This window comes from Xenopus laevis, chromosome 1S (assembly GCF_017654675.1).
Source record: "Xenopus laevis strain J_2021 chromosome 1S, Xenopus_laevis_v10.1, whole genome shotgun sequence".
Classification (NCBI taxonomy): domain Eukaryota; kingdom Metazoa; phylum Chordata; class Amphibia; order Anura; family Pipidae; genus Xenopus; species Xenopus laevis.
This window is the reverse complement of record NC_054372.1, coordinates 143,830,789-143,853,630: the sequence shown is the minus strand read 5'-3', so window position 1 is coordinate 143,853,630 and position 22,842 is coordinate 143,830,789. Positions and strand designations below refer to the sequence as shown.

The following is a 22,842-nucleotide window of genomic DNA, read 5'->3' as shown; positions in this document are numbered from 1 at the left end:
CATACTGAGCATGCGCGAAAACGCCGTTCACAGCAGGAAGAAGATCGCGTGGAAGAAGATGTCATCGGTGAACTCCCTGGACTGGACCTGCGCAGAAGGGTAAGTAACAAGTTAGGGGCATTTGCCCAGCGGGACGGGTAGGCCAGGGGGGAGGAGGGAGGGTGGGCAACAAACGGGAGGGGGGGTGGGGGGTTTGCGCTGACTAGGTTTCCTTCCCCTTTAAGTCTTCCATCCCTCTAACCAATATAGTTGCACGTCTCTGCTCTCTCCAGCTCATTTATATACCTCTTAAGGACTGGAGTCCAAAACTGCACTGCATACTCCAGATGAGGCCTTACCAGGGACCTATAAAGAGGCATAATTGTGTTTTCATCCCTTGAGTTAATGCCCTTTTTTATGCAAGACATTTAACTTTGTTAAAGGTAGGGCATGGTATAAATACGAAAACACAGTCTTTTGTAGTTCTTGTAGTTTTTGTGGTTTTTGTGATCAAAAAATGCAAAAACACTACCAAGCCCTACATTTGCTATTACTTTAATGGCATATACAAAAAAACAATATATAGTAGTAGTAGCCAAGGGCGCTTTATCCATATGGCAATTTAAGAATCTTGCCTCAACTAGCAATTTACCAGGGACACAAAAAAGCATGTCTTTGTAACTTTCAAAGGTTCAGTTTCTATTTTTTAATTCATTTAATGCAGAAAACACACTAGGAAAATTGAGATAAAGATGGGGTTGGGGGCAGCCCCAGAAAAAGCACTAGGGAAGGCATATTTATCAGAAGTCGAATTTCAAATTCATAAATTTGAATGTACTCGAAATTCAATTGGGGGGTTAATTAATAAAAGAAAACAACTTGAATGTCAGGAATGGTAGTAATATGTCCAAATTGGTCCCTGGACCTGTCCCATTGACTTATACATGAACTCGGAAAGTTTTTAGGTGGCGAATAGTCAAATTCGAATTTTTAAAGGGCCAGAGTGTGATAAATCTCAAAATTAAAGAATTAAGATTCCAATCGAGTTTGGATAATTCACTATTTGAATTTCAACCCTTAATAAATCTGCCCCTTAGTGTCCATATACTGTAGCCTATGCTCCTTTTATAAGCTACAGGATACCGCCTTTGTAGGGTGCAGAATACTGCAGTGAGAGCATTTCTTCACAATCTAAAGAATTCATTAGTGTAGTTAGCACATTCAAAGACTGATAAGTGTTGAGAAGGTAGAAATGTAACAGTATGTCAGTGTTATGTATATACGCCAGATTTTTCTATAAATAGAAGGTGAATGAATGATACTTTTTATTAAAAGCAAATCCCGTGCAATTTTTTTTAACTTAATGTAATTGTGTACAGTTTTTACACTCCACCCTATTCTTACTGTTTACTTTGGTGCACAGTGCTATTATAGTCTGGGTTGTTGTACAAACAGAGCCCTACCTGAGAACTTTCTAACTCAGTTGTCCTGAGCCTTTTAAAATATTATTAACCTTTCATAACGGCACAAAAAGGTGACATTTGGCATAACAGCTGTTGCTTTGCCAGGAGCCTCCCCGCCAGAAGAGCCGAGTCTTGATGAGAGTTTCTTAGGAGTTTTTACTTGCCCAGCAGCTCGGTGTATTTTATATTGCACAATTTTAAAGCCTTTGCTGGGACATCAAAGGGAAGATGAAAGAAATCACTGATCCTTATGAGTCTTCACATCCCTTTTTATTGATCTGTGTAATGTTTCACACCCATAGCTAAGTTACACAGACAGGTAAGCAGTAGTAAATGAGCATTTCGGATAAAGGCCAATTGATTCAGCTCTTTGTCTTGAGAGACTGACTGGCTCTAATTGACTAAAGGCAGCCATACTTGGGCCAATAAAAGTTGCCCATGTATCACAAATATGGCTGTGTATAGCAATAGCCTTGGAGTAAGCCAGATTGTAAACCTGCCATAAAAAAAAAGAACGGGTTGCTGTTTTTTGCCATGTGGGTAACAGAAATAGTACCTTAAAATATACATCCCTATCCAAGCTTTAGTTCCAGAAATAAAGCAAAACAGTTTTTCTAATATCTCACTGCACTTTTTATTCTGAGATGACACTTCTTAAACTGCAGCTACTTACACTGATATGCATCACTTTAGCACAATGATCTGCAGTTAAGATTGACTAAAGGCCTACTACTGTGCAGTAGGGATAAGCACATTTTTCTGCCGTGTTTCACTGCCGAAATGACGGCCACAGACTTCAATATGAGAAAAAAAATGTTGAACGTCACCCATAGACTTTAATGCATTTCGGCTAATTTGCGCTGGCAGCGAATTTATGGCGAAGCAAAACAGATTAAATTTGCCCATCCCTACTGTGCAGGGATTCAGTGCAGGAAACAGTCTATTATATTAATATAGAAAAGAAAAAGAATTGACCTTTTGCTTTGCACCTTCCCATCCCTCTTAGTCCAAAAATAAAGTCATTTGTCTACCCCACAACATGTGTTAAAACATAACTTTTAATAAATATCATTAAGAAAGAGAAAGAAAAAAGTCCAGATTAACACCATTAAAAATACGTTGGGTACAGGGAGGCAAGATGCCACAGGATAGTGGGTTTAAAACAAATCTCTGCGGCAATATATATGCGGAACAATCCCACAAAATAATATGGTGGCATGTTGTTGTGTACTGGTATCAGCCTTATATATATAGACTATGGTAAACCTCCATGCATAGCATCTTATACATTTAATTTGATATTACCGTAGCATATAACGTCTAAAATATTAATATTGTAGCAGACTGCTGCGTTTAGACCGAAAGAGGCACTATCTAGGTGCGACTCTTAGATTTATTGTGGCGGTAGCAGAAGTAGGTTCCATTTCCCAGCTATTCCGAACCAACCCCTTCGCCCACATTATAAACCCTCCCAGGTACTGAAAGAGGTAATAAGTGAGTGCAGCTCTAAGCTTGCTGTGGCGATGAACTTATGATTCCATTTACCCACTGTTGCCAAGCCAACCCCTTCTCCCGCAGTGAACACCATCACGGTCCTTAAATAGGAGCAAAAATGTACTCGATGGTGAGGACATTAATTGTGTTATAGGATATAAAAGATGCTGCCCCAGCACCACGGCCACACCAACCCCTTCACCCACAGTGTAACAAACTCCCAGTGGTGATAATTATCCCATTTGTTTCAAGTATCTTGCGACACCCTGCCTAATGAAATTAAACTCTTTCACGATTTTAATTTCCTGATTCGAACTAAAAATCGTTAGACTATTCGACCATTCGATAATCAAAGTACTGTCTCTTTAAAAAAAACTTTGACTACCTACATCACCACCTAAAACCTACTGAGCACCAATGCTAGCCGATGGGGACCTTCCCCATAGGCTTTCCTAGCAATTTCTGATTGAAGGAAAATCGTTCAATCGATGTATTAAAAAAAATCGTTCAATCGAAGGATTTATATTCGAAGTCGAAGGATTTAACTTCGATGGTTGAATATTGAGGGTTAATTAACCCTCGATATTCGACTCATAGTAAATGTGCCCCTTTATGTCCTTACCATCGAGTAAATTTTTGCTCCTATTTAACGACCGGGAGGGTGTTCACTGCGGGAGAAGGGGTTGGCTTGGCAACAGTGGGTAAATTGAACCATAAGTTCATCACCGCAGCAAGCTTAGAGCTGCACTTAGATCTCACCTCCCTGTACCCAACGTATTTTTAATGGTGTTAATCTGGACTTTTTTCTTTCTCTTTCTTAATGATATTTATTAAAAGTTATGTTTTAACACATGTTGTGGAGTAGACATATGACTGTGTTTTTGGAATAAGAGGGATGGGAAGGTGCAAAGCAATAGGTCAATTCTTTTTCTTTTCTATATTGGTTTAATTATTTGACTTTGCACACCATCGGTTGTTTTCTATTTGATGGGAGGTGCTCCCCAATACTCCTTAATTATTAGTCTATTATATATATATTAGAGAGAATTGGGTCGATGCCCCTCAAAAAACAGACAAATGTGAACATAAGAGGCATACAAAGTCAACGTGGCTAATTAGTAATTGATTTAGATGCTTTGCGGTTCTTTATAACTAGAAACAAGTGCACACTGCAACAATCATCTACATTAATTACCAATGCAATATTTAGGATAATGTGTTCATTTTGAAGTGGTTAGGTGGCAACTCTAAGAATGATTGTGGAGAGGCTCCTGAGCATATGCAGAATAATTAAGCCAGTCTAAGGAGCTGTAAATCAGCATGGTACACAGTGAAAGTGAAGCTACACCCTCAAATATTCAGGAGTTTCTGGTGAAAACCCAACCCTGAAAGTTCCCAGTCCATAATATCATGTTTAATCATGATTTATGTGCTGTTGGCAAGCAGATGCTATGTTTAAGCAAGGGAAGAAATGCAAAGCCATGCTATGTGTTCATAAAATTGTCTTTAATTATTATAACATCGAGAAAGTACTACCTGAATATATTGTGAATGTATATTGTGAATGTATATTGGCATCTCACTATTTAAAGGAAAACTATACCCCCAAAATGAATACTTAAGCAACAGATAGTTTATATCAAATTGAATGAAATATTAAAGAATCTTACCAAACTGGAATATATATTAAAATAAATATTGCCCTTTTACATCTCTTGCCTTGAACCACCATTTCGTGACTCTATCTGTGCTGCCTCAGAGATCACCTGACCAGAAATACTACAACACTAACTGTAACAGGAAGAAGTGAGGAAGCAAAAGGCAAAACTCTGTCTGTTAATTGGCTCATGTGACCTTACATGTGGTTTGTATGTGTGCACAGTGAATCTTACGATCTCAGGGGGCGGCCCTTATTTTTTAAAATGGCAATTTTCTATTTATGATTACCCAATGGCACATACTACTAAAAAAGTATATTATTATGATAATGGTTCATTTACATGAAGCAGGGTTTTACACATGAGCTGTTTTACTCAGTATCTACATTGTTTGGGGGGTATAGTTTTCCTTTAAGCTTTAGAAGATTATTGCACACAGAATATGAAAAATCCTACAATTCCTACTGTGCTTGTAACACATAAAGACCTCAGCAGTCTTTTATTCCTGTTTATAGACAGAAATATTTGCGTGACTGCAGGGTGTGTTCATGTAAGTTTGAACATACCCTGTAAATACCTTGCATGCAAATACCCAGATACTATCTGCTGTGCCGTTCTGCAAGTATTCAGGACTCAGCTCAGGATTCCAGCTGGATTTACAGGAAATACTCATTTTTCTATTTGTATTATTGCTTTTAAAGAAATTCTAGTGCAGAATAGCGATGTCTTTAGGAAGAGAGGAGCCCTAGGGCAAAACACGCAGTGTGTGGCATTGCAGTTGCTTCTAAACTATATCTCCCAGAATCCACTGCCAGACTTTGGCTCCATGGTTCAACTAAAGCTGGAATTTACAGGCTGTGATATGAGGGAACTTGACATGATTTTGCCTTATTATGCATGATCTGCTCAAGGCCCTTCTGATATTTCTGAACCAACACCATAATCTGAGCTGAGCTGTAGTCATATATAATGCAGGCAATAGCTGCAGGGCCACCAGTTGCCCATCAAACTGCACTTTTACCAGGAAAGAAATGCATTTCTGGATAAAGTTCCACTACTCTACCATTGCAGGTATCTGGGGCCCCAGCCAGTCATTCCTTTTGGTACCCACTTAAAAGAGCAGTATACCCCTTTTCAACATGAGTTCAGTATATAGGGTGTGTATTGAACATATCTTTTGTCTATTTGTTTTTTTGTAATTTTTTAAGCTAAACAGGTCAAAAAAATTGAAGCTCCATGTTTGGCCCTTGCTTCGGTTTCCCTATTTGTTGTGTTTAGCTCAGGAAATGTTATGTGACTAGTTGTGAAGAGTTGGCAAAAATGTATGTTCAGCCCAAGCCCTATTCAATAAACTCATGTTGAAAAGAGGGTAGACTTCCCCTTTAAACTAGCTGGACTGTGGAAACTTGTATAGATGTTGCCGAGATTTCTTGCAAGTAGCCACTCAAGTCTGAACCATTGCGCTGTTATTTTAGAGAATGAGAGTTTATCATACTGACATTCTGATGAGATCAGTACAGAAGAGGCATTGCTTCCAAAAACCCTATTATCTTTATGTTCCCTAACTTTACATTGATATTTGCACAAAGAAAATTATATTGAAATATGCATGAAAATGTAATGTCACATTGAAGCTTACTTATATTTTCCCTTAGAGTAGTAAGATCTAGTTCATTAATTCTTCTTCGTTCTTCTTCTGCGAAAATTTAATTTCATTCCATTGATATTTGTTTTTAATAATCATTTTCCACATCCCATTGTGGGTACATCCCTGTGTGAAGGAAGAAAATCATGACTCACGCCAGACCCATTCCATTCACTTAACTGCTATTCTGATTTTTTTTTTTTTTTGTAAGTCTGTCCTTAGGCACATTTCCTAAACCTTCTTATTTACATGTCAGTTACCAGGAAGACATCTTTCACTGCAGCAATGGATGACTATGACATAAGGTCTGCCGCCAGTATTCTGGCCTCTGTAAAAGAGCAAGAAGCTCGTTTTGAGAGGCTGACCCGTGCTTTGGAGGAGGAACGTCGCAATGTCTCACTCCAACTTGAGCGAGCCAACGTGCCCTCTGAAAGAATGAGCATGTGCAACATTGGCAATGATCAGCCACTAGCCACGGCGTGGCAACAACTAGTCCTGCAGGTAACAGCCTGCTTCATGGTACCTGTAATCATGGCATCCTGTCCCTGAATGTCTCATTCCATATCTAGACACACACATGTATTTACACTAAACAAGTGAGGGTAGGGTGGCCATATCTCGGGATTATTCACCTTTGAACTAACTTGTAGTATGATGTAGAGAGTGATATTTAGAGATAATTTTAATTTTTTAATATTTGTGGTTTTTAAGTTTTTTATTCAGCAGCTCTCCAGTTTGCAATTTCAGCAATCTGGTTGCTAGGGTTCAAATAACCCTTACAACCATGTATTGATTTGAATACAAGACTGGAATATGAATAGGAGAGGACCCAGAATAGATAGACAAGTAATAAAAAGATGCAATAACAATAAATTTGTACCTTTTCAGAGCACTTGTTTCTTAGATGGGGTCAGTGACCCCCATTTGAAAGCAGGAAAGAGTCAGAAGAAGAAGGCAAATAATTAAGAAACTAGAAAAAAATAAAAAATGAAGAGCAGCTGAAAATTTATTTAGTAACTTAATAAAAGTTAACGTAAAGACGAACCACCCCTTTAAGTAAAAAAACAACATTGTAGGCTCAACTTTAATCAACTGAGTTTAGTGATCTAGAGTTTGTTGTCATTTAAATAGTGGCACAAGGAAGGGGAAGGAAAGGAGATATATGTATATATATATATATATATATATATATATATATATATATATATATATATATATATATATATATAACATAGCTGGCAAGCTCAGAGTTTTGTGTGCGTGATTTTGAAACAACTTAGATACCAAATAGCGAATAGAAGGAATTTAATATTTATACCATTTTGCTGAAAAATTGTAAACCATACTGAAATGGAGTGGGAAATGGTATAAATAGCAGTTAAAACGATAACACGTTGTTATCATTAATGGCATAATTCACATATGTTAATGTAGGTTGCATAGTTAGGCGTAGTCTGCAACAAATCAGAATTCTTAGTTATGAAAATACTACATGCCAGTACAAGAACATACCACATATGTATTTATGCTGCCCTATGTACACTGTAGAGTGGTACAAAGTTCACATATTTGCTTTTCAAAGTCATGACGTAATTTTCTAGAGGAAGTGGATATAGCAATGTTAGTTGTCTTTTACAGATACCAGAGCAAATATGTATCACAGAACATAGAAACAATAGCTAATTCAGGTGTAGAGGAGAGGCCACCTACTGCATCCAGTGTCTGACTTGATCCCTATATCCATCTTTTTCATTCTTACTATTCATGGGATTCATTATTTACAAGATGGGGAACATTACAATGCACGATTTGTGTTGTCCTAATGTGTATTTGCTTATACATGGGCCAGCATATATGTACTGCTCTATGGGAAGTTTATATAAATGTTCATAACTTGAATAAAACAGGGCAATTGTATGTGTCTCTAAGATAATGGAGCATTGCAGGAAATATTGTTAATCTGTTAAATATTTATTCATTTTTAAGAAATATGTTTGCATAGAAAAGGGATGCCCAGCCTGTCGCCCTAAAGTATTTCCATCATCCTCCAAAATGCAATGGCTGGCTGTCGAAGAACTACAGCTCAAGTACATAGGCTCCGCATTCCATTCCATGCATATTTTACACCAAATGTAGAAAATTCTTTTGCCAATACCTAACATTTTTTGCATGCATTTACCTTTGGAGTATTGTGTCAGAAGTATGTTCAGATATGTTTATGTGTCAAAAACTGTTTGGAATGCATGTAGGGCGTTAATTATAAACAAGTGATCACTGGGATGTTACTAGTGAGACACTTTGTCACTACCACATAAGACAATAAGACAATGGAATCATATTCCAGTGTAACTCTGTGCTCAGGTTGTGTGTGTACTCAGATGACTCTTAAGACCTTAAAAGTCCCAGTGTAGAAATATAGATACATAACTGGATACATTACTGAATGTAATGACGTATGCTGTTTAAAGCAGGGGTGCAACTATGGGGCAGACCCTGCATTATTGGGCTTGCCAATTAAAGTGCTCATTATGGCCAAAGTATGTGGACACCCTTTCCAATTGTAGTTGACACTATTGTACCCAACATATAGTCAATAGTTATATTTCTGGTTTAGGCAGAAGTCCAGATACTTTTAAACACAGAAATAACTAAGCCCACATCCCACAAAGAGATTTCTACTGCAACCCATTCCACTGTCCACAGTGAGTGCAACTTGTAAAGGAATAGGTAGGAAGAAGGCACAGCATGTTTCAGGCACAGGCTACCCTTTGATGCTTTAATAAAAGGCAGTGTGTACCCAAAACATGTTGTGCATATAATAAGCACTTTACAGCAGAGTTTCTACGTGTTCCTGTGCCTGCTTCCTACCTATTTCCCTACAAGTTATCCAGATACATTTGGCTATTTAGTGTATGAGAAAATGGTAGTGTGTAAAACTCGTCCTCAAGTCACCGAACCTTTAGAAGACTGCATTTATTAATACATCTGACCAGCCGTTTCCAAAGAAACTCATTTAATAATTGATGAATTATCATTTTAATGAAAGCCCTAATCTTTCCATCTGTGAGAATTCTAAACGGGTTATTGTACCTCTTCTGCTTGGTAGCACAGAAAGATCAAATTAAATTAAATTATTTTAAGATGATTAAGCCTTACTTAGATGCAAGATTCCCTTTACATTTAATGAAAATAATAATAGAAGAATAATTATGGCACTTAACTGTCTTTATGCTTAATTCCTAGGAAATTATGAACGCATTTTATGCAAACACTTAGGTCAAATATATCCACTCAGAATATTAACATAATGCAGATACTTATGCTTTCATTAATCACATGTTATTCAATGCATTCTAACATATAGTCAATAGTTATATTTCTGGTTTAGCTTTTATGTTTTCCTCAATGGCTTTTTGCGTTTCCTGGTCCTCTCCTCTTAGGCCAATGAAATCTGCGGAACCTTCCAACATAAGTCTGATGTTACCCTCCCTATTTTACTACATGCACACTAAAACAACAGTAAAATAATAGAAATGATAGATTGTAAGTAGTCTAAGGGCAGTCACTTCCACTTTCTACATGGTGCACAGAATGGTAGCACTTTAGTATTGCATTAAGACACGGAGGAAAAAAGCTTTAAAAGCTTTATCTCTCCCAGTGCCAATTTGTACAACTTACAGATGGAGCAGACTTGCATCTTACATAGTTACATAGTTAATTTGGGTTGAAAAAGGACCAAAGTCCCTCAAGTTCAAACCCTCCAAACAACACCCTGTGCACAGATATACACATACCTTTAGCGTTATCTATTCACTCACTTATATATAAATATAAACCAATACCTATCCAGCTGTAACTCTTACTATCACAACCAGATTTTTACCAAAGTCTAATTCGTTATATATACAATATATCTATCTACATAATAATGATTTTTAATATTCCATGGGAAGAAAAGCGTCAGCTTAGAGGTTTTTTGTTCTTTCATTTTAGAGGTAAATTATACCATTGGTCAATTATATAGAGAAATCTAGACTTTTATTGGTATCTGTTATTAACGTTCTATGGTGCCACTGCCAAAATACTGTAAAATTGGCAGCCACCTTAAATGTATAATCAAATATTCTCTGTGTGGTGTTTATACAAATGGCCTGTAGATGTTGCTGTGCTCAGACTTATCCTGTGCATACTTCCTGTCAGTTTAAAAGTGAAAGTTACTGTTGTGTAATGCCTGCATGAGTCTCTGCTAATAAAGCACTGTTATACTCTACTTATCCTCGGCTACCCAAAACATAACAGATTGATGATGAGATGGCTCTTCTACCTCTGCAGCAGCCTGCACCTTTTCTTCCAAACCCTGGTGAGCCTACCATACCTTTTACTGCTTGGATCCGTGTGTTTGAAAACTACATTATTGCTGCTTACCAAAAGGAGATTTCTGCTGCTAGAAAGCGTGCTTTACTTATTCACTGCCTGGGAGCAGAGGGACAGCGTATATTCTATACATTACCAGTACTGCACTTACTGCTACAAAGAACTTTTTCATGCCAAGAGTAAATGTGGTTGCTGAAAGATATAAATTCCGCCAACGTGGACAACGTAATGGCGAATCCACAGAAAAATTTGTAGCAGCTTTGAGAGAGCTGGTTATTACCTGTGTAGTTTGGGAATCTAACAGATGAAATGCTAAGAGAATAGTGGAAAAAACAAACTAACCTTGCATTAGAGAGAGACTGCTCCATGCAATAGCAGAGTTGTTTGCCAGTGTGCTTACTTTCTAATGATGTTTGGAAGTTGCCGTTACCTCTATCACTGGGCATCAAGCAAGTTTGGACTTACTGATATAGCACGGGTGTGCGAGAGCTCTTCCTTCTCTTTCTCCCATAGACTCTATTTTATCCAAATAATCCACATTTTTAAAAATGATTTCCTTTTTTTCTCTTATAACAAAACACTACCTTGTACTTAATCCAAACTAAGATACAATTAATCCTTACTGAAAGCTTGTTTCGTGATTTACTATTAGATTTAAGGTATGACAATCCAAATTACAGAAAGACTCGTCATCCGGAAAGCCCCAGGTCCCGAGCATTCTGGATAATAGGTCCCATATATGTATATCTTAGTGCTGTTATTGCTTATGTTTACTGTATTTGGTGTGGAGATTCAGGAATCCTATTCCTCATTCAAAGTGATTTGTGTATACTTATTGTTAGTTCTGTATACAGGTGCAGTACATTTCTAACAATTTAGTATGAAATCAGTGCAAAAATTATATAATCCATATAGACAGGCAAAGTGGGTTAAATGAGAGTGGTTAAATGGCTTGTTTCAGCACCTGAAGATCTAAAAGAAACTAGGCTTGCCATGTAAAACCGAACCACATGCGTGCTCTAATCTGATTAAGTAATTGCACCTCTATGATATCTGCAGCTCATGATGACTTTTGTGCAGACAGAATATACAGCCAGGTGCAGGCCTGCAGGAGGCTTCTGGTTTGCTAACAAGAACTTTTACTGATCCTTTCTACCTTAGCAACAATGTGTTCCATTTGTAACCAGAGTGAATCATATAGGAAATAGTGTAAATGATAAACATATTAAGCTAAAATGTCATTTACTATTTAATTTCTCTCGCATTGATTTCATTTTTGAAGCTCTATTAGTGTTACATTCATGCTGCAGTACTTTATGATACTTATGAAACTGCACTTACTGCTACAAAGAACTTTTTCATGCCAAGAGTAAATGCGGTTGCTGAAAGATATAAATTCTGCCAACGTGGACAACGTAATGGCGAATCCACAGAAAAATGTGTAGCAGCTTTGAGAGAGCTGGTTGTTACCTGTGAGTTTGGGAATCTAACAGATGAAAAAACAAACTCACCTCGCATTAGAGAGAGGCAACTGCTCCTAGAGCAGGATTTAACCCTTGCAAAGGCTATTACAGTTGCTAGTCAAATTGAAACAGCAGTGGCAGAGGCTAAGGGCTCTTACAGACAAGCGTTTTTACCTGTGCTCCCCTGCGTTCCGTTTTTCTGCGTTCAGCTGCAGGGGAGCGCAGGAACAGACGCATAACATTTTTTCCAATGGGGCTGTACTCACACAGGCACGTGTAGGCGCCGAACGCAGGTTGAGATGCAACATGCTGCATTTTTCCTGCGTTTAGCGCCTGCATGCGCCTGTGTGAGTACAGCCCCATTGGAAAAAATGTAATGCGTCTATTCCTGCGCTCCCCTGCGGCTGAACGCAGAAAAACGGAACGCAGGGGAGCGCAGGTAAAAACGCTCGTCTGTAAGAGCCCTTAAACTCTCAGTCCGGGAACTACTGGGAATGTACAGATTGTGAATTCAGCACTGTGGCCTAATAATGCACAGTCACAGGCAAAGTACAGTGATAAGGAAAAGGATTCACCTACACTGCAAAAAATACAAAAAGAAAATACTGCTTTCGCTGGGTTTCAACACAACACACCCCTGAAAAAGTTAAACGGTGCCGCAAATGCACAAAAGTAGGACATTTTGCTAAGATCTGCCGTAGTTCTGCTAAAGATGTTCATGAAGTCACTACTACAAATGTCACAGTATTAAGTGTGGATAAAGCTGACACATTTATTCCAGACAAGTTTATATGCACTGTCAGTGTCAGTACTGCTTCTGCTGACAAGGGACACTCCATTAACCTGATGCTTGATACAGGTTCAGCTGTTTCTATACTACCAAAGGATATTTTCTTGAAATACTTTGCAAAAGATCCGCACATGCCCTGAAACTGGTCAGTTACTTAAAGGATCCAATACCTGGGCTTTGTTGCTTGCCAGTGACTGTACAATTTGAATCTAATACTGCAAAATGTGACTTTTACATTGTGAATAAGGGTACTGCTATACTTGGAAGGGATCTCTTTGCTGCATTAAACCTACAATTAATTGATGGTCTTATTACTACAGCACCAGTGCCTGAGACATAGCCAGTGTCTAAAATTTCACCACAAAGCAACACTTCACTGTGCTGTGCAAAGAACTTTGTACACAAAGTTAAGTCGAGACCAGATGTAATATCAGTACCATTCCCTAATTCAGCATGGGAAAAACTTGCTATTGATATTGTGGGTCCTTTTACAGATTTATAGACTGCAGATTTGCTAAAACCTTGATAGACTATTACAGTAAATGGGCAGAAACTGCATTTGTTTCGCATATAACATCAGCTACAGTAATAACATTTCTGTCTACAGTCTTCAGCAGAGAAGGTAATCCAAAGGAGTTAATATCAGACAACGGACCACAGTTTGTCTTATATGAGTTTGAATCCTTTCTGAGAGAGAGGAATATTGTGCATAGGAACCTTCAGTGTATTACCCACAAGAAAATGGAGAAATCGAGCGATTCAACAGAAGTCTGAAAGAAGCACTACAGACAGCAAATCTTGGAAAGTATTTACAACAGAGTTCCTACATAACTACAGAGCAACGTGCCATACAACAACCCAATCATCTCCAGCTGAATTATTACATGGCAGACAAATGCGCACTATAGGGGCAAATTTACTAAGATGCGAAGTTGCGCCAGGCGCAACTTCGCCGCACTTCGCCAGGCGTAGTTTCGCCAGCGGTTCGCAAATTCACTAAAATCCGAAGTTGCGCACAGGGGTAGCGTAAGGTTGCAGAGTTGCGCTAGCGTTGTTTCGCTATATAAAGCGATGTTGCGCTAGCGAAGGCTAATTTGCATACGGCGGGAAATTCAAATTTCAATGGAGGAACACGTATCTGCACTACAAATGCCTAGAAAACCTTCAAATCTGCAAATAAAAATTTTATTTTGCCCTACACATGTGCCCACTGTCTAGGTAAGTTGCCATGAGTCAGGAAATGTAGGGGGGAGGAAGGGGAGCCCCAAAAAATTTTTGATCTTTTTCAGCCTATCAGCCATCATGTAGAAAACACGCCAGCGTTTTTTGGGACTTAGAAAAAATTTTGACTTTTTTTTAAACAATCCCTATTTACTCTATTGCGCTTCGCCAGGTCTGAGGTGGCGAAGGAAGTCTAGCGTAAAAGGTAGCGTTCGCTACACTGCGTTCGTTAGTGAATTTGCACAGTAGCGAAAATGCCCAACGCTAGCGTTCGGCGCTTCGCGCGTTAGTGAATTTGCCCCTAAGTTACATGTTGCAGACATCAAACTTCCACAAAATACTGTGCCTACGAAATCATCTACTGCTAACATTGTGAAACGTCAACAAGCCAAATGTAAGGCTTATACTGACAGAATACGTGGTGCAAGAGAAGTGCACTTTCAGCCTAGATCTTTAGTCAGAATTAAGAAACCAGGAATACTGAAACAAGGACAATATAAATTTACTACACCACTTGAAGTGACACGCCAGTGAGGACCATACACATATGAACTGTCTGATGGACGCATATGAAATGCAAGTCGTCTTGCTCCTGTTAGATATGACTTTGGAGAAGCTCCATTTGAAGAAGGACATTTTCCTACTCCTGATGTCAACATGGCAATAGGCCTGAAGAAAGTGTACCTATAAGGCGTACTGAGAGAATCAGAAAACTACCTGCATGGACCCAGGACTATGTGATGTGAATAATGTATATTATTGCTTTAAGATGCATTGTTGTTGTTAAATACATTTGCCCATATGTTTTCCTACTATAGGGGGAATATGTGGTGTTTATACAAATGGCCTATAGATGTCACTGTGCTCAGACTTATACTGTGCCTACTTCCTGTCAGCTTAAAAGTGAAAGACACTGTTGTGTAATGCCTGCATGACTCTGCTAATAAAGCACTGTTATACTCTACTCATCCTCGGCTACCCAAAACATAACACTCTGAAAGCACTTTATTGTTGCTTTCCCCCCACTGACCTCAACTTGGTAGAAATGAACAATGAATATAAATTGGAGTGCTATATTTTGGGAGCGTGACAACCTACGGCCCTTGATTAGATTTTAATCAACTGCATAGTGTAAAGAGGCTTTTGTTCTGAGCATTTACAGGAACCCTACTAATGATACCAGGTTCTCATATTGATAGGGTCATTGTTCTGAATAGATTTCACTGTGGCTATGCAGATGTCTCTGGTCTCGACAGTGTTATGGCAACTGTTCAGACTGACAGTTCTGGGGGTTTCTGTGTTGATTTTGCACATGATGTGTCTCTAGATGGTCTTTATGGAAAGATAAAATAAAGAACATTCCTGATTTTGCTACTGAGGAACATTTGTGAGTTTAACCGTGAGTCTCTAGCAGGTGCTCATTTAAAGCCAGGCCAAAGAAATCAAACTGCTACCATCTGTTAAAGTGTTTACCTTACCTTTATTATACAGAAGCTGCACAGACTCAAATTTTCATCATCATCTCTAAAATATATTTGTTATTCTATATCATTGGTATTTTCACTAATGGATTATACAGGAGCTTTTTTATTAACACATGGTAATGCGAGATTATTTTTTTTACATGAATGTTCACTTTGCTAATACATAACAGATTCCATATTTTAAAACAACATTACACCCCATTTTTTTTCCCCACAGGACAAGTTCAGATTCTAGCAGCTGAAAATAGGTGTGTCCTAAATGAAAGGGGTGGAGTTGGAAAGGCTATGCCAATTAGTGCTTGAACAAAAATGCTTCATTTTTAGACTTTAGATTTTTTAGATTCATAGACTCTTCTGGGAATTTTTTTTCTTGAGTAATACACTTTTATTTCTACCCATCTGCTACTTAATGCTTTTGCATTCTCCCTGTGATATAGCAGTTTAAACAAGCCCCGAAACGTTGCACTTCCGCAATAAAAGTTTTTTGCAAGGTTTTTACCTGCAATAGCAGCGTTGTTTGCCAGTGTGCTTACTTTCTAATGATGTTTGGAGTTTGCCGTTACCTCTATCACTGGGCACCAAGCAAGTTTGGACTTACTGATATAGCATTTTTTAAAAATGATTTCCTTTTTTTCTGTTATAACAAAACACTACCTTGTACTTAATCCAAACTAAGATACAATTAATCCTTACTGAAAGCTTGTTTCGTGATTTACTATTAGATTTAAGGTATGACGATCCAAATTACAGAAAGACACGTCATCCAGAAAGCCCCAGGTCCCGAGCATTCTGGATAATAGGTCCTATATCTGTATATCTTAGTGCTGTTATTGCTTATGTGTACTGTATTTGGTGTGTAGATTCAGGAATCCTATACCTCATTCAAAGTGATTTGTGTATACTTATTGTTAGTTCTGTATACAGGTGCAGTACATTTCTAACAATTTAGTATGAAATCAGTGCATAAATATATAATCCATATAGACAGGCAACATGGGTTAAATGAGAGCGGTTAAATGGCTTGTTCCAGCACCTGAAGATCTAAAAGAAACTAGGCTTGCCATGTAAAACTGAACCACATGCTTGCTCTAATCTGATTAAGTAATTGCACCTCTATGGTATCTGCAGCTCATGATGACTTTTGTGCAGACAGAATATACAGCCAGGTGCAGGCCTGCAGGAGGCTTCTGGTTTGCTAACAAGAACTTATACTGATCCTTTCTACCTTAGCAACAATGTGTTCCATTTGTAACCAGAGTGAATCATATAGGAAATTGTGTAAATGATAAACATATTAAGCTAAAATGTCATTTACTATTTAATTTATCTTGCATTGATTTCATTTTTGAAGCTCTATTAGTGTTACATTCATGCTGCAGTTATATTTTTAATTGGTGAAGCTATGCATTGCTTTCTCATGTGTGCTCTAGAGGTAATAAATACAGACTTAAATGTTCTTTATCTTGTCGCTTCTAAGCTGTGGCTGAACTGGCATTTGGGCAAGCTGCAGAATTGATATCTATGTCAACCTTTTGTTATGTACATTAAATCCATTATACTGTAAGTTGCTTCATTGCTCTGTTTGCCATGAAAGAAAGAAGAAGAATATTGAATTTTATAGACAATACACCTGCTGTCACTGGCTGCTGACTTGGCTACTTCAGAGCTCCAGTGATTAGTTCATTGTTCGGCATATCAGCCACTCTGCACACATATGTCACCAAATATATTTGAGGGAAAAACTACACAGGAGATTTTGATCAGATTTTGTGGGTGAGATTTTATCTGATCTTGCCATGCAACACCACCCAACAGGATTTTTATGATCCTACATAATTTGATCCTCCTATAGCTAGGCTGTAAACTTGGATGAGATATTGTTGGATGGTGTAGTTTGTTTACGCATCTACATCCAACAGTCAATGTATTGTAGTGGGGAAAAAAAGTCGGTCAGACATCATTAAATTTTATCCGTCTGATAAAATTCGCACGGACTCCCCCCCCCCATTTATCAATACAATTTCACAAAAATTTCTTGTGCAGGAAAATACTCAAGGAAATCGTGGAAAAAATTTCAATTGTAAGATTTTTTCAGATTTGTCACCACGCTTTTTTCTAAAACTTCGACTTTTTCAGATTATCGTCCGCCTAAAAACCACTAGATCTTTAAATTATTGCAAGAAACCTAGCACAGATCAGGATATCTTCCAATTGTAAATGGGACATCTTCCATTGACTTCTACATGAATTTGGCAAGTCTGAGTTGAAGCACTTTTTCTATTCCATCGGGATTAATAAATCTCAAAAAGTTTTTTTTCTACAAATAAATGGTGTTTGCCCCACGAAAAAAAAAATTGGCCTTTTATAAATAACTCCCTAAATGTCTGTTTACTAAAGTGTGCTTGAAAGAAGACTTGAAAGAATGCTAGCGCAAGTTTAATGAAGTGTGAGCCCTTACCGTATGTAACTGCGGATATTTTATCACTTATTATCACATCCATGCTATGTAAAGTTTAGTAAAGACTAGTGCCATAATTGTCACCAAATAAAGACAGCAGAGTTGTCAATTTATATTACAAACGGAGAGTGGCATTATAAGAAAAAACACCAAAATTTGTACATTTTTTAAACACATGCAGGGAAAATTAGTGAGTCTACTAGAGAAGAATGATACTAATAATGATACCTATAAGTCCTATAACATACCTGAAGTCACTGATAGTAATTAATATCATGTAGAAATAACTAATTACGGCTATGACTTCATTTACCATAATTACATTCAATAATACATTTGTAAATGAATGGTCTAAATAAGCTCCAAAAAAATTCACAGCTCATAAGAAATAACGCTGAAATTACCTGCTACGCTTGTGTAAATTGTGCCACTTATCACAAGACAAATTTTTCACATCACACTTTTGTTGCAAGAGTATTTGCAGTGTTAGTGGATGATGACTTATACACAGCTTTTAATAGCCCTGCTGTCTTGCAGCACTGGGGGGTCTGACTTTGATTCCATTTTGGACACTATCAGAAGCTTATTATGTTCACCTCTTGTGTCTGTGTGGGTTTCATCCAAAAGCACTACAAGCATGTTAATTGGTTCCTGATTAAACTGGCCTTTGTGTGTGTTTGGCTATGTGATAAGGACCTTACGCTGGCCATGCATGCACAGATAAAATGGGTTTGTAAGATTATATATGGTGGCCGGTCAATGCAGACCAATGGTTGTTTCAGGTAGGTTTAAAAATGATATTTACTGATAAATATTGTTGGCCAGGTCATGGTGCATCAACAGTTGAGAAAGAGTTGTTCCAATCAGTGGCGTAACTAGATGTAACTGTGGGAATATTGGGAACATTGAAAAGACATATGTTTGGCCTAGGGGTCAGTTGGTTGGAGAGTGTAGGAGACTGGTTATAGACTGTAAGCTCCACTGGACCAGGGACTTTTGTAAATGATGAAGAATTGCTGTGATGCATAAAGTATAATAATTGCTGCAGCTGTAGAAGGCTAATTTGTTATACAGAAAACGGATTAATTACATCTTTATTTAGTTTCAGCTAGTGTAAATACAAATGGCATAGGCAGAGGATGTAGTAAATCACAGGCCTCACTGCCATCTGTAAAACAAAATCTCACAGTAAAGTAAAGTGCCCCCCCCCCATGAAGTACCACAGCCATGCAGATGAAAGACTCCTACTGTTTTCTATGGAGTTTTATGCAAATCATCCACAGAAAAGCTAGCAATACAGTGCAATATGCTTATTATTAAATAGAACAGTGGTAGAAATGAGCTGAGGAAGGACCCTCAGAACAAAAAGTATCGCATTAAAGTGGGATTTGTGCAACTATCAACTGTCTGTGCCCCACAGCAACATTTTTTTTAGAAACCCAAAAACCTTGAAGAACTTGTATCAGCAGGCTCATCTGCTCCATTTTCTAAGGGTGAAAGGTTATGTTTAGGTAACTGACTTGACTGGGACATGGATTAAAGATTGGTAAAGGCATGACAGGGGTTGGATTTTCCATGGCAAGCTAGACAATAATATAGCAGATTTAATAAGTCAGGATAGTCTAAAGATATAAGGATGTATCATATATATAATAGTAGATGTAGGGTTAACACAGACTTACACACCACAAAATAAATCCATGACAGTCTGGCAATAGCTACACAAATGCTTCTGAGCTACAAGCTGGGGTGGAGGTCTAAACATGAAACTATTATTGTGCACTCACAGACTGCTGTACAGTATATGCAGTTCACCCCTTTGCAACCTCTGTTTAACCAACCTGTGTGGTGTCCCTGGAAGGTGGTTACACCACATTTTTTCCCAGGCACATGGCAGAAACCTTGGAGAAATAGATCTCCTTCCACAAATTTGTTTGTGGCTATGTTACAATATATAAAACAATCCACATAGTACAACATTGTACAAATAATAGAAATAATAATAGAACTATATGAATGTACAACTGATTAGCTGATACAAGACTCCATCGCAGTCCAGAGTAGAGACAATATTATAATTATTTCTCCTGTTTTTAGAGGTATGAGTCAACCTCTTACATCCCTTTAGTGAAACAATTGCTCAGCAATGGGCTTGTTTAGTCTTGTAATAATAACATGACCCTTAAAGCAAACACTTGTCTGTGCTCGTACAGGTGTGCCCTCTTCTCCATATAATTATGGTTACAAATAATAAAAGGTTGCTGAGGTCATTTATAGAGGAGGGGCAGTTACAAAGTAGTAGCATGTGGTCATCATTTCCAGAAGAAGTGTTTGTTTATCCCATTTTCTGTTCCTCTCTGGGTCTTAAAACAATGAAACAGAAGTCAGGTCTCTTCCAGGTCTTAACTTCAGCTTTTATCAACTGGCTGTCTGCCAGGAGTGCAGATATGTAAACTGTCACGGACAGATATTGCAGTCTGAGTTCTAAACTGTCTCCTGATGTAATGTCAGCACCTGAACTATTTGTAGGAAATGTAGGGTTGTTATGGGTGATCAGAGGCAAACAAATCATGTGAAATGCAGAGAGGTTGCTGGTGTAAAGGTCACAACCATTGGAGATGTGCCTCTGTACTTCTGAATGGATTTCCATCATCTGCCATTGATGAAAAAGTCTGGATTGTCAGATGCCAGGAGATCACTAGTTGCCTGATGTCAATGGTAACGTTTGGTGGAGGAAGAAACATGATCTGGCCCAATGTTCCCTCTAAGCTGTGAGCTCTTGCTCACACACAAATTTTGGAGCCTGCACACCACAATTTGTGTAAATTTGTAAACACAAATTTTGTATAATATTTTGACCATTTAAAAATGCACACACAAGATTAAAATGTGTGAACAAAAGAATTTTTGAGCACATGTATTTAAGAAGGAATTAGAGGTAACATTGTTCTTGGTCTCTTTTCCCTGGTGTGGGTTGGATCCCCTGGTGTGCAATGATATCCTTAACTATTCTCTGTTTGTGGCAGTACACAATACTTCCCCCCATGCACAAAGCAAGATCTGTACAGAACGGCATTACTAAGGCAGAAGTGTAAGAACCAAGTGCCCTGCCCAGAGCCCTAACCCAACTACACAGTTGTGGATGCTGTTATAGCAGCAGAGAAAACCCCTGGTTTGGGAATGAGATGTTGGTCAGACAGGTGTCTAGATACTTCAAGCCATAAATTATATATACACACTGTTTTACATCATAAAACTTAGATATATATATATATATATCTAACTGTAAAAGTTACTTAGAATAGTGTAATTGTTATGGAAATAATCACCCACATTATATATTTGTATTTGGCCAGGGGAGTCCATGTCCAATCTCTCACCAACTAGCTCCTAATGAACTAAACGTCCACGCTTTGATTTGTCACATTCAGGGTCAGACAGGGTACCAGAAGAAATACTGGTGAGCCCCAGTCCTGGATGTGGTTGCAAGGGGTTTGTGCGGCCGCTATTTTTGGAAGCATAAAGGAAGGGAGCACCTCAGCCACAGTAGTGGGCCCTTGGGATGAAGTTCTCCTATAAGCCCTGGTTACCATGGTCTGACGCTAGTTACAGGATGCTTTAAGTTAAATATGAGGTGGGGGAGGATGTCTATATAAAAAGAATGCCCTACCTAACATCTTATGTTATTGTACAATCAATACAGTAAATACAAAGTAAAGTTACATTAAAGAGACAAGAGGACAATAGGAAGTACATTTCTCCCCTGTAGAGCTTGCCATGGGTATGTGCAAGGGGTAAGTGTGCCATGGACATAATTATCTTGGCTTACACTTTATTGGCAGCTCAGAGCGGTTTCCTTCATGGCCTTATAAGGTGAACTGCTAAATTCCTGAGCTTCATTTAATACAGCTCAGGGTCCATAGCCCAGCATAGTACAGTCAGGTTTTCTAACAGGAAATACACAATGAAACACTTCTAAGAATGCAGTAACCTGTCTGTCTCAACCCCCCAGGCTCTTTATTAGTATAACAATGACGCATTCCTATCCACCTTTACTATCATTATTGCACAAGAGATTTTTTGTTTATTTGCCTTCTCTCAAACCCTCCCAATTTTCCATTGCCCTTAGAAACATATACTTCTAGGAGTATTTAATTTTGGAAAAGGAAAATGGGAAAGATGGGCAATATGTTAGGCATTCCAAGAGAATTATGTTTTTCCCCTGGCCGGTGCTACTCTTTATAGAAAAAATCCACTGCCACTGTGCCCACAATCTTACTTGAACTTGCTGTGGATCCCTTGCATTGACTTAACCTAGCACATGGGCAGTATAGTAAAAACAAAATCTGATTGGAGATTTAGTTTACTGTTGTTCCCACCCCCAAATTAACTTGGTTTCCTTGTCCTTCAAAGCCTAAAGGTAGAGGCACACGGTGCTATTTGGGGGAGATTAGTCGCCTGGCAACAGATCTTCTCTTCTTCGGGGTGACTAATCTCCCTGAACTGCCTCCCAGCCTTCCCGCCGGCTAGAAAGTAAATTGCCGCGGGATGGCACTCGGAGTGCTTCGTTTTCCGAAGTTTCCTCGTGAGGCAACTTTGGAAAATGAAGCGCTCCAAGTGCCAGCCCGTTGGCGATTTACATTCTAGCCGGCGGGAGGCAGTTCGGGGAGATGAAGCGCTCCAAGTGCCAGCCCGTTGGCGATTTACATTCTAGCCGGCGGGAGGCAGTTCGGGGAGATTAGTCGTCCCGAAGAAGAGGAGATCTGTCGTCAGGCGTCTAATCTCCCCCAAATAGCACCGTGTGCCTCTACCT

General features: G+C 38.5%; 1 protein-coding gene across 7 annotated transcripts in view; it reads left to right on the top strand.

Moving 5' to 3' along the window:
* Positions 1-22,842, top strand: part of arvcf.S (ARVCF, delta catenin family member S homeolog) — a 229,655-nt gene that overhangs the window by 98,411 nt on the left and 108,402 nt on the right. For all 7 annotated transcript variants that reach the window (XM_041580313.1, XM_041580319.1, XM_041580314.1 and 4 more), the window contains one exon: positions 6,496-6,740. In XM_041580313.1, the coding sequence (XP_041436247.1) occupies positions 6,525-6,740 (216 nt within the window). In that variant the 5' untranslated portion in view covers positions 6,496-6,524. The remainder of the gene's footprint in view (positions 1-6,495; positions 6,741-22,842) is intronic.